At 43.1% G+C, this 12,184-nt stretch overlaps 1 protein-coding gene and 1 long non-coding RNA gene across 2 annotated transcripts; both read left to right on the top strand.

The window, feature by feature from the left end:
• Positions 1 to 1,745: 1,745 nt before the first annotated feature.
• Positions 1,746 to 4,587, top strand: LOC149393584 (cyanate hydratase-like). Its single transcript, XM_089617683.1, has 5 exons — positions 1,746 to 1,866; positions 2,181 to 2,456; positions 2,982 to 3,053; positions 3,135 to 3,243; positions 4,365 to 4,587. The coding sequence occupies exons 2-5, from the start codon at positions 2,185 to 2,187 to the stop codon at positions 4,395 to 4,397; spliced, it is 486 nt and encodes a 161-aa protein (XP_089473809.1). The 5' UTR covers positions 1,746 to 1,866; positions 2,181 to 2,184; the 3' UTR covers positions 4,398 to 4,587.
• Positions 4,588 to 9,475: 4,888 nt separating this feature from the next.
• Positions 9,476 to 10,017, top strand: LOC149393583 (uncharacterized). The gene is made up of 2 exons (XR_016299869.1): positions 9,476 to 9,842; positions 9,935 to 10,017. It is a non-coding gene; the product is annotated as an uncharacterized LOC149393583 (long non-coding RNA).
• The last annotated feature ends 2,167 nt before the right edge of the window (positions 10,018 to 12,184 follow it).

Below are 12,184 nucleotides of genomic sequence, written 5' to 3'. Positions count from 1 at the left end.
TTGCTTTTAAACCATCATTGCTTTTAAACACTCCGTCTTTATTATACAGTCTCTCTCACATTATTTCGAATTTGATTATGTGAGTTTGGTTGTAAATGATTGCTTTTAAACCATTATTACTTTTAAATATTACTATACGAAGTAATAATTTTGCAACATATAATTAACAATATTATGTTAGAGGAGCTGTAAGTTTGAAAAATTAAATGGGAAGGTACTGTATAATGAATAGTAATTTGTGAGAGAGAGAGAGTGTCCTCCCATTTATATATCTATAAAACCAAGCAAAATACCCGTGATTGCTGCGGTTTGGTTGATGTATTTTTATAATTCTATAAGATAATTTTATATCGGCAATAAATAATGGTATAAATGTAAATTCAAAAGTTACAAAGGGTATTTTCATCATTATACTGTAGAATGAATAATGATTTTATACTCTACTTTATATATGTATAATAATAATAATAATAGTAATAATAATAATAATAATAATAATAATAATTTTCTATACAGATTTAATCAGTAAATTGATGCGGCTGGTGTAGTTATATATTAGCTTAAAGAAATGTAAAAATACTTATTGTAGAAATTTTTGGATATCGAGTTGACGTCAGCAACTCATATATTTTTTGATAGTTTTTTCATAATAACTATGGGGGTAAAAAATCAATCATTTCAAACATTAATCTTGGATGGGCTTTGGCCAGACCAAAGCCCAATATCCATTATGTAGATCGATTCTGGGCCTAGTCTGATCTCGGAAGATCGGCCCAAGCCCAATCATACTTTCCAGCTCGACCACGTCCGTCTGGCCAGAAGAATCGGTCAGTCAAAGAGGAGACCACGCCGCGAAGATCGGATTTGAGACGACTTCACCTTTGACGAGGAGGACGGATCAAGAAGCACGTGTCTTCAGCGAAGAAGCTCCGCCTCGTCTATAAATAGAAGATCAGACGTCGATTCGCATATACAAGACTATAATTTTTATCTCTCAATCATTATTCATTATGCTTACATTGTTTTCAGTGTTGAGTTCGTCTTCTTGAGTTCGACATTTCGTCCTCTTGTGATTGAATTTCATAATAATAAAGTTTATTATTATTTTCCTTTTATTATAGCTTTTCATTCCTATATTGTTTCTTATACGACGTCTTCTGAAGCTTTTACTAAATAAATATCAAATATTAGCATATTATTATTTGTGATTGTTGATCGGTCCAAAAATCGACATAATCAATAACTCTATTGAGCTTACATAAACCATTCGAATTATCGGAGTATTAGTGACGTTTTATGTTATTTATATTTTTTTATAAGATAATTTTCTACAACAATTAAAAAAAAGGCATATATTTACGCTGTTTTTTATTTTTACTAGTTAGAATAATGTTTAGTATTGTCGACGTTAAAAATGAACACGTGTACCGTATTTTACAGAAGTTTGATCACAAAATCGCATTTTATTATTATCCTCTGTAAAGGGACAGACAAAATAGAGAAATTGCCTCATTTGTCACAAATTTTAGAACATTTTCCCACTTTCCACAAAAACACTAATTTGGCCCAAAATGCCACCGAGATGTCAACATTGTTGACATCGTTGACATCTCATAGTGAAAGGCAAAAATAGATATTAACATTGTTGACATAGATGGTGGCATTTTGGGAAAAATTAGTTTTTTGATGGGGAGTAGGAAAATATTATGAAATTGGTGACAAATGGAGCAATTTCTCAACAAAATATGACTCACTATCTTCACTATATTCATTGTCATCATCTTCTTTTACACTTTCATCGGTAACCAGAGGCCAAAACTCGCCGATCTACGTACAACTCTTCACGCAGTGCTTCTGGCTCGTGACGTAAGTCATATGAGCGTTACACGATTATAAGACCTCCGTGCGTTGCATTTGATTGATTAATTGGTGTACAACGACAAAGATGAAACTTCAATCCTTTAATGATCCTCTTTTCGCTGTCCTGTGCTTTATTGTGTTTATTTCAGTCGTGTATATTGACCTAATCAATCCAGACTAGATTTTGCTCTCTTTATGACAATTTTCAAGCAGGAAGTCAAAATTGAGCTTCGCAATTAATGAATTTCACTGTCTGTCACAATTTTTGGGTATTGTTTGAAATCTACAAGTTCCTCCTATGTGTTAATCTTCTGGTCTAGGAAAATGGATGCACACAACAAAGCGCACGTGATCGCTCAACTGCAAGGCGTGAAGCAGAGTTCAGGCAAGTCCTACAATGAGATAGCAGAGGAGACCGGTCTGACAAATGTTTACGTTGCACAGCTTCTGAAACGCCAAGCTTGTCTCAATCCCGGGACCGCCTCGAAGCTTCGAGCTTCTCTGCCCGGACTCAGCGATGATCTTCTCAATCTTATGACGAAGCCTCCGATGAGGTCTTACGATCCTCATTTGATTCAAGATCCGACTGTTTATAGGTGATTTCAATTTGGGAATTCAGTATCTTTGTGTAGATGTCGATTCGTACTATCTTCTTCTAGCTTGGTCGTATCTTTTTGGCTGATGTTCTTAAGACACGAGCTTGGAAATTGTTGGTAACAAGTAAGATTTAGGAGTAAGCAAAAGAGTAAAGAGATTCCTTTCATCATGCTTGAGCCTCAACTCTGTTGTTTTTGTGGTATATTGGTACCTTTGATTATTTTGTGTCTTCTTTTTGAAGCTTTGGTAATACAAGTTTGGTGGTTTGTATTTTGTGCTTGTTAAATCTATGAAATCAAAATGGCTATCAAAAGTATCTAAAACAAGTCTACTGCTGGTGAGAAATAAGAACAGTTTTTGTGTACTTTGTAAGTGAGAAATCGTTTTTATTAGGCCGACACTTACTTTTGCACTCCGTGTGCAAGAATGGAGGTACAGGTTTAGGATTAAGGATGTTTCAGTAATTTTATGAAGTAATAAACCTGTCTTTTTTAGATTTTCCAACGTTTGGAAAAATGTTGCAGGTTGAACGAAGCAATCATGCATTTTGGGGAGAGCATCAAGGAGATTATCAATGAAGAGTTTGGTGACGGCATGTGAGTGAATTCTGCAAGCCTTTTCAATTATTTACCCTCATCAGAATTTCAATTTGTTTTTGTAACTCTCTTATGTTATAGTATGTCAGCCATAGATTTCTACTGCTCAGTTGACAAGGCCAAAGGTGTTGATGGGAAAGATCGTGTTGTTGTGACTTTCGACGGGAAATATCTGCCTTACTCCGAGCAGGCAAGCCCAAACTCCTCTATTGTCTTGATATATGATCATTCAAAATTATATTAGATGTGTTAGAACCACTAGGGCGTTAATAATATTTCATTATAAGATTTTATTTATTTTAATTAGGTAAACATATGATTATTTATTATATTTTTAAATATTTAAAAGTTTACGGGACGGGTCCCGGGTAACCGTATATTACCCGTACCCGGACCCGTTACAACCTAAATAGGTATTACCCGTTTACCCGAAAAGAATGGGTATTACCCGACCCGTTAAAATCAGGTAACGGGAACGCGCGTAACGGGCCAAATTGTCATCCTACTTAAAAGTAACGGTTTATTAGCTGATTATTTTATTTAAATGCCTAAAAAAATTTGAATTATAGTTCCATTTTTTTCTCTCATTTTATGTCCTTTCAAATCAATTATAACATGTCATCACTCTCTTAATTATACATTTCTGTTTAAAATAGGGTTGAAAAAGTGATCGCAAGTTATAATTTGATTGGATAAAACAGAGAAATTTGGGACAGAGGATCCAAGGTTTTTTTCTTTCGAAAGGACTTATGAAGTAAGAGTTGTTCTCCTTCATAAAGCTCTGTTTAAAACCCAAAAAACGCAAAATAAAATTAAAATTGAATGGAGTATAAGAGGGAAAAATCAATATTTTGTATTGCGTTTGGAGGTAATGAAAAATTAGAAGAAAAGAAGATGGAAAAGTAAGAAAGTAGACACAAATATAGTCCCCAAATGTATGAATTTGGATGGATTATATTTTCCATTCTCTTCTTTCATTTTCTTTCCACCCAAATGCGATTCTATTTCTCCCTGATTCTATTTCTCCCTCCTATTTTTGGGTTCCAAATGCAAAATATCATGTAGCTTAATATCACTTTTTCAAGTGGGATTCTATTTTCCTTTCATCTTTTTTTCTGGGTTCCAAATGCAAAATATCATGTAGCTTAATATCATTTTTTCAAGTGGGATTCTATTTTCCTTCAATCTTATTTTCTGGGTTCCCGAGGAATGTTTTATGTCAATTTTGCTTCTACATTATGAAGTGACTTGATATCATATAGCTTTTTAGGTCGTGGGCATGGCTAATATATTGCAACTCTTGATAAACAGAAATCGGAGCACATGGTTTCGAAGTCCAAATGAACTGAAGTGGGTGACTGTTCTTGTTCTAAATCTGGTTTATTCGAAGTTCTTGATATCCAAGATAGATGAAATTTTTCGGTTTCTCAGCAGTTTGAATGGTAGGAATTTGGTTACAATTCGTGTTAAGCAATGCCATTTCAACTGTATGAACAATCAAACATGTGCCGCAATTCAAGAGATTTGTTAATAACTAGCCTGTAGTTAGAGGGATATTAAAATAGTAGCCAATCTATTAGTTTATTTAGCTAAATAGCCAATATTACACGTAGTACCAAAAATGCCCTTTTTTCTAACTTCACCCCCCATTTTTTCTCTGCCCGATCTCGCTGGAGATCTCTGTCGGCGGCGGAGCACCAACACGACCACCCGATCTGGATGATCGCCACCGCGGGGCTTCAGCAATCGGTCATAAACTCCATCGCCGTCGCGAAGTATCGGAGGAGCGAGGGCTTGATCGACGGAATGGACTGTTCCGTCTTCCTTGGCGATCACCGAGTTTAGCTCCTCGAAGATCAGCTCGAACGACGATTTCCCCATTCTGAACGACTTTCCGAAATTCCTCTTCTGGAAAGTCCGGTCCGTTGCACTCGTCCCACCACGCTTTCGATCGGTCCTTCACCCACAGCCTCCGCTGATCAACCGCCGATCCATCGCCGGACTTCGCTTTCTCCGGTGGCGCCGTCGCAGCGGCGGCGACTGCTGTCCTGGACCGCTTCTGTTTTGCGTGGAGGAAATCCTCGGTCTCGGCGTCTTCGGATACGGAGATGGAGAAGTGTTCCATGGCAGCTTTCGTCTTCTCAGTGCGAGTCCGGTCGACTCTGGATTTTTCCTGCGCCGAGTCGCAGCGGAGATCGTCGGAGTCGCGATTCTCCTGGTCTTCCGTCGCCGCCGCAGCAGAATTACGACCGCGGATATCGACAGAGGCGACGGCTTCGGTGAGATCTCGGCAGCGACGGAGGAGAGCGAGGTGGTTGCCGGAGGTTATGTTCCCGTGGGAAGTGTTTTGCTCGGTGTGGAGGTACACGAGCCCGCGGGCCACGCCGATCGCGATGTTTAGACGGGTCGTCCAGTTGATCGCCGTCTCGGGTCCTCTGGCTACACGCGTGTCGAGTTTTTTTTCGTGATCGTAATTAGTTAATGGACGAAGAGAAATGAATAGGAATCGAATAAATGAAGCAATGTGATAGAAACGTTTTAGCCCCCAAACAAATATAATTTCACCCCGGTGAGTCTGATGAATTGCAATAGTACTAATGTGATTTTTTTTTTCTTCTGGTCTGAATGGGTATGAGAAAATAAATATTCAATATATATATAGATCTTTCTTTTGATATGAGAAAATGTTTAGAAATTTTTGTAAAAAATAGAATTGTAATGTTGTGTATATCGTAGGTATTTCGTTCTAAATAAAATCGGATTTACTGTTATATTTACCATAGAAACAATTGATTTATTCAATGGTTAATATGATTTACTGTCGGATTAACTGTTTTCGATTGTTCACGGAAACAATTAGTAAATCGTATTTACTGTTAGATTAACTAGTCCTCATATTTGATACTTTTCCCGTTAGATTAACTATAAAATGTTATGGTTAATCGTATTTACTATTGTTATTGTTACGGTAAATAAGATTTACTATTGTTTTTGTTACGGTAAATAAGATTTACTATTGTTCTTGTTACGGTAAATAAGATTTACTTTTGTTCCTGTTACGGTAAATAAGATTTACTTTTATTCTTGTTACGGTAATTAAGATTTTTTGTTGTTCTTGTCACGGTAAATAAAATTTATTGTTTTCTTGTTACGGTAAATAAGATTTACTGTTATTCTTGTTATGACAAATAAGATTTACTGTAGTTTTTGTTATTGTTAATTAGATTTACTATTTTTTTTTTGTTATGGATGATATTATTTACTATGATAGTTAATAATATTAACTTAAGGGTATTATTGGAATATTGGAATGTTGTCATGATAAATTGGCTATTTTCCTAAATATGTAAATAGTTGGGCTACAATTTTAAAGTATGAGTGTTATTTTGGCTAGTTGTTTAGCCGGCCCTATAATTTATAATGTATATCTGATAGGCAATGAACTAGTAGTAAAATAAAATCTGATCATTGCATATATTTTGGAGAATAGGTCTTCTTGTAAGTTGTAATGTTGTGTGTTTTGCAAATGTATTTTTTTTTTTCAAGAACGACATTTTTTTTTCAATCGTTTGGGCTCAATACAGCCGAAATTGGGTGTAGTGTCACGACCTATTTTTACGCACGGTTCGTGACCCGTGGCGTTGCTTCCGTTGGACCATCTAGACTAGGAGGGTACGTGCTTCAGACAAGTGTGTGCGGGACCCAGGATGGAAAGACCCTTTTGAGTTAGGCAGATCGACCCTGTTGAGTTTGGGGCACAAACTGGAGCCGTTCCCCTAATGAGCCCAAGGCAGAGCGAAACCAATCGAAATGGTCCGTATGGAGAAGGCTGGCCCGGTGTGCAAGATTAACGCAGAGCCTGCACGGTATTCTAAAAGTAAGCCCGTGAAAGGCGAAGAATTCTCCTCAACGACCCCGTAGGCACTTCCGCCTACTCCGTATTCTCGGAGATCTCGTACTTTGTTACGAAGATTGTGTATCATGGTCACCACATCGAGACCGGTAGTCGGAGTAAGTCCCTGTTCGGAAGGAGTCACCTGTCATCTCTCATTGGACCCTTGACCCGTACGGCGGTTCCCGTTGGTTGGGACCGCCAAAGGGCCGTTTGGCAGAGAGCTTAGTCGCTCTCTTAGGTCATCACCACACTCGTTGCGTTGGGCGGTAAGATGATCCCTAAGATCCGGGTTCGCCGCACGGAGGCGCAGGCTTCGTCTAAGACGCCGCGCTCTTCGCGTGTCCGCAACATTCTCCCTGTGATCAAGTCAGTCATGAGCCGAACGTCGGGAGTTTCCCTCTTGGGAGGTTGTAGGTGCATCCCTTGTCTTAGATGAAGGGTCCGACGGACCGGCTTCATTCACGGCAGGGAGTCCCCCATCCTTTGTGAGAGAAGTCTCGGTATCCTCCGAATCACCAATGCCCTCGTAATCTAGGTCACGGTCGTGACTTCCCTCATTGAGGTTTTTGGGTTTCCCGTTGGGGATTATTGTGTTATGCATATGTCGTTTTGCAGACAGTCGGCTGTGGTACCTTGCATTCGTCGCCTTTAGTTGGCAGATATTCTCCTCCAACTCCATGATGCGGTCGTCCCGGCTATCTGGAGATGGAGATGGCAGATATATCGAGGTTGTTAACGCCCTCAGAACGCGTAGGTGGTTGATTACTCATATTTTCTCAAGTCCGAGAAAGCGGAATTTTCAAAAGAAAAGAAGAAGACGAATAGAAGAGAATCAGGTTGTGCAAGTCGAGAAGGCCCCTCCTTCTAGCGTCAAAATGTTGTCGCACGAAAATGAACAACGATTTAAAGTTTCGAGTGGTTCGATCTAAGGCCGGACCAATTGGTCGCACCTGAGCTAATGTGTGAACTCGAAAGTCTCGAGTTGAGGTTTCCTCCAGTCGGATGTGCTCTCTGAAGAGAGAAAAGAGGGGGGGGGGGGGGGGGGGGGGGGGGGGGTTGATTGTGCTTCTTGTGAGCTGCATACGTACCCGCGTTGCGGGATCAAGTCAGAACGTAGTTCAAGAGGGTGTGAACGACAGAGGAGATAAAGTGCGGAAGAGTCCTCGGCGACGTCTCAAAACTCTAGGATCGAGTGACCCGATAGAGAATGTGTGTTTTATCTCTTTTAGAGACATATGAGATTCACAGTGGAGAATTCTGGGTGCGTTGGACGCGTAGGGAATTTTCAGTGGAAAATCGTGGACGTGGCTTGTGTGTTGGACGCGTAGGGTATTTTTAGTAGAAAATTGTGGACGCGTCTTGTGCGTTAGACGCGCAGGGAATTTTCAGTAGAAAATCCTCGGAATGGCTTGCGCTCTATATCAAGCGCTAAATCAGAGGGAATTGTGCTTAGAAAGTCTCCGGCAGCGTTTCAGAAATCTGAGAGCGAGTAATCTTGGAGAAGAATGAATGTGTCTCTCCCCCTCAATGAGAGGGGGTATTTATAGTGAATGAGGAGGCCTTAGGGCCGCAACTCATGGAGTGGGAGCAAGTCCCAAGCGTGCGCTCCTTGAAAAGGAGCACGAGCATGGCTTCAAGGAGCGCGGCGCGCCATGCGCTGTGCGCGCCGCGCGCACGTTCTCTTTCAAAGAGCGCCCTCGTGCGCTCCTTTTGAAGGGCGCTCCGAGTGCGTGCTCCTTTCGGGGAACGCGCGATGGCCACTCCAATAATCTTGTTGGAGCATGATCTTGGACTTTTTGGGCCGTTTGTATGGGCCTTAGCCGTTGTGGGCCTCAACGGTCTTCGGTGACCCGACCCGTTAGGCTTTCGGAGTTCGGTATTTCGTGCAAGTCGCACGAAACGGGAGAGACTCTACTCGAGGAATTAGGGTTGACACGAGGACTCTCAGTCGACTCGTGGACGCAAAATTTGACTCGAGGAGCAAAGTCGACTCAAGGACAAAGACTCGACTCGAGGAGCAAATATGACTCGAGGCGAAAGACTCAACTCGAGGAGCAAACACAACTCGAGGAGAAAGACTCGACTCGAGGACCCGTAAGTTTTGACACGAGGACTTGTCACTCGACTTGTAAATTTACGTTTAATAAACTAGCTTCCATTTGTTACAATTAAATTTTGAGTAAATTATGGTCATATAAGTTTATCGAATTAATTTAAAATATTTTAAGGTAATGGAAAATCTTAGAATAAATAAAAGATTTATCGAGTGCGTCTCGAATAATAAATTATTTTTCGAAGAAATATTCCGAAAATTAATCTAAGAAATAAATTCTCAAGGACGAGAATTATTCCGAGAAACCTTAAATATATTTAAATTAATGGAGAACGAATTCTCGGTTTAATCATAAATTAAAATCCGATCGGTCACGGAGTTAATAAAAAAATTATATGATGAAGGATATAATTGTAACAATATTCAGGACCCATTTGAAAGAAATTTTTCAAGTGGGGTGGGTTTGAGGTTATGAGAGAACAAAAGGATTTAATGAATAAATAAAAAACTATTTTCATATAAAACGAAATGGATTTTCTCTCCACTCCTTATCTTCTTCTTCCTTCTTCGATTTTCTTCCTCTCCACCGTGCGTTTCCTGCGAGCAAAAATAAGAAGAGAAAAAATAATTCAAAACCACAACCACCCCCATCACCGGCCATTTCACCACCATCAAACTTCGTCGCTCAACTTCTTCTTCCTCGCGTGCCACCACCCGAGACCAAGCTCCACCATGGCGCGCTCTGGCTGAGAAGAAGAGAATCGCCGCGAGCTAGACGAGGACGTCGGTCCGAGGAAAGTCATCGGAAGTGAGTGAGTGGAAACCGGTGCAGCTATTGGAGGTAAGGATTGGATTCAATTCCTTCAATTTCTCTCCGAATTCTCTCTAGGGTTTGAAACCCCTTCCTTGATTCTTCTCGGCCTCGTGTCTCAGGAGCTCCGGCGAGCATCTCCGATGAGGAAAAGAGGACGTGGATGGTCTGGGTAGTTTGATTCCTCAAGTGAGATAAGAAATTTCTTCCTCAGTTCAAAAATCCGAAAAATTAGGGTTTGTAATTGAGGAAATAGGGCTTTGTGATTCTGAGAGTTTGAGGATTTTGGAATGTATTGGAGTGTCTTTGTGCTTGTTTATGTTGAGGGATTGATTTGATTTCAGATTGGTGATGGTTTTGAATTCTTAAATTGGGTTTGGCCGTGGGTTATTTTTTTTGGCCGTGTGTTGGTGAGTTGGACATCCTGATATGTGATGTTGCTTTGATTCTGGAATTGATGAGTATTGTAATGGAATTGAATCTGAAACTAAATCTGTTGAGGACAGTTTTTTTTTGGGATGATTCGGAATTTCCAGGTTTCGTTATGCTCGGCCATGGATTTTGTGACAAGTTTAATAATTTTGTGACTTATGTTACCGGTTGATTTCGGCAAACCGGAAGTTCAAAAACAATTCGAGCCGGCCGGATCACCCAACGGGCCCCGGCCCACTGGGCCCGCGCACGCCCCGGCGCCCCCGGCCGACCGGTTCGCGCGCGCGTCCACGCCTCGGCCCACCAAGGCCGTGCGCGCCCTTGCACCACCGGCCCATTGGGCCCGCGCGCGCCCTAGCGCACCTGCGGCCCCGGCCTGCGCGCGCACCTGCGCCCCCGGCCTCCCAGGCCACGCGCGCACAAGCACTCCCCAGGCTGTCCGGCCCGCGCGCGCTCCCGCGTCCTCGGCCCTCTGGCCTGCGCTCCCAACCGTCTGGCCCGCGCACGCACCTGCGCCCCCGGCCGCCTGGCTCGCGTGCGCTTGCGCTCCCGGCCGACTGGCCCGCGCGCGCGGCGCGCAGCGCTGCCTCGGCCGGGTGCTCCTGCTGCCTCGGCCGAGCGCCCCTGCCGCCTCGGCCGGGCGCTCCTGCTGTCTCGGCCGGACGCTCCTGCTGCCTCGGTCGGGCGCCCCTGCTGCCCCGGTCGAGCGCTCATGCTGCTTCGGTCGGGTGCTCCTGCTGCCCCGTCCGAGCGTCCCTGACGCCTCGGCTTAATAGCGTCTAAATATGTGTTGAGAGGCGAAGCCCTATACAAGTGCGGGTACTCAACTCCGTTGCTTCGATGCCTCAATAGCGTCGAGTCGATCAAGGTCCCCGCTAAATTCAGGAGGGCATCTGTGTGTACCACTCCGCTGGGAGATCCCTCGCGCTCAAAGCGCTCCGACAAGGCTATTTCTTACCAACGATGAAGAAAGACGCCTACGATTGGGCGAGAAAGTGCGACAAGTGTCAACGTTTCTCTAACGTTCCACGGCAACCGCCATCTCCCCTGGGTAGCATCGTCGTACCACGTCCCTTTGCAAAATGGGGCGTAGACATCATCGGCAAGCTTCCGAAAGCTCCGAGACAGTATGAATACGCCATCGTTGCTATCGACTACTTCACTAAGTAGGTCGAAGCCGAGCCTCTGGCCAGAATCACCGAGGTTAACACCACAAACTTCATCTGGAAATCCATCATATGCCGCCACGGCATCCATGTCGATTGTGATTGACAACGGTGCGCAGTTTGACAATGCCCGGTTTAGAGAAATATGCGCCCAACTAGGGATCAGCAAGACATTCTCGTCCAAAAGCAAGCGCTAAAGCAAGTGCGCTAAAAAAACTCCTAAAAGAAAAGCGATGAGCTAAACACTTGCGCGGAAAAAAGAAAAGAAAAATAAAAAATTTCACTCGACAAGGTCGTCACCCAGGGGTTCGACCCCGTCAAGCGATGGGAACAAAGAGTCGAAGAAGTGGAAGGTGACCCCTCGAGAAACATTCTCGGTAGCAGTAGCGTCCCTACACTCCACTGCCGCTGTGTGCCTCGCTTCTTCGATCCCGACATCGAAGTCGTCTTGTAGGTCAGACGCGAGCTGTTCCGCCGCAACCTTCTCTGTGGTGACCCGAGCCACTTCAATCGCCAAAGAGTCGTGCTCGCTCTCTGCCCGGAGACGGGCGGCCTCGCTTGACGAGAGCTAACCCTGAAGAATGCCAACTGGCGTCGAAGGTCCCGCACCTCACATTGGAAAACTTCCGTCGATCGAGTCGCCACTTCGAGAGCTTGAAGTTCCACCGTTAACTCCTCGGCCATCTTCGCCACTACTGATTGCGCGCGGTCACACTTGCCTTGGGTGACTCCTAGTTCCACGCGAGCCTCTTGAAGCTGTTCGCGGAGACTCAC

The sequence above is a fragment of the Urtica dioica genome, chromosome 6 (genome assembly GCF_054948205.1).
Source record: "Urtica dioica subsp. dioica isolate 48M chromosome 6, U.dioica_male_clone48M_v1_H2, whole genome shotgun sequence".
In the NCBI taxonomy this organism is placed as follows: Eukaryota; Viridiplantae; Streptophyta; class Magnoliopsida; order Rosales; family Urticaceae; genus Urtica; species Urtica dioica.
Note: the sequence above shows the minus strand (reverse complement) of the source record. Positions and strands in the feature narration are given on the sequence as shown.

What these genes read in the sequence shown, in the direction of transcription:
- LOC149393584 (XM_089617683.1), top strand. Translation starts at nt 2,185, where the DNA reads ATGGATGCACACAACAAAGCGCACGTGATCGCTCAACTGCAAGGCGTG. An exon ending in CAAGATCCGACTGTTTATAG is followed by an intron (nt 2,457 to 2,981) that starts GTGATTTCAATT and finishes AAAATGTTGCAG; the next exon opens with GTTGAACGAAGCAATCATGC. An exon ending in GAAGAGTTTGGTGACGGCAT is followed by an intron (nt 3,054 to 3,134) that starts GTGAGTGAATTC and finishes CTTATGTTATAG; the next exon opens with TATGTCAGCCATAGATTTCT.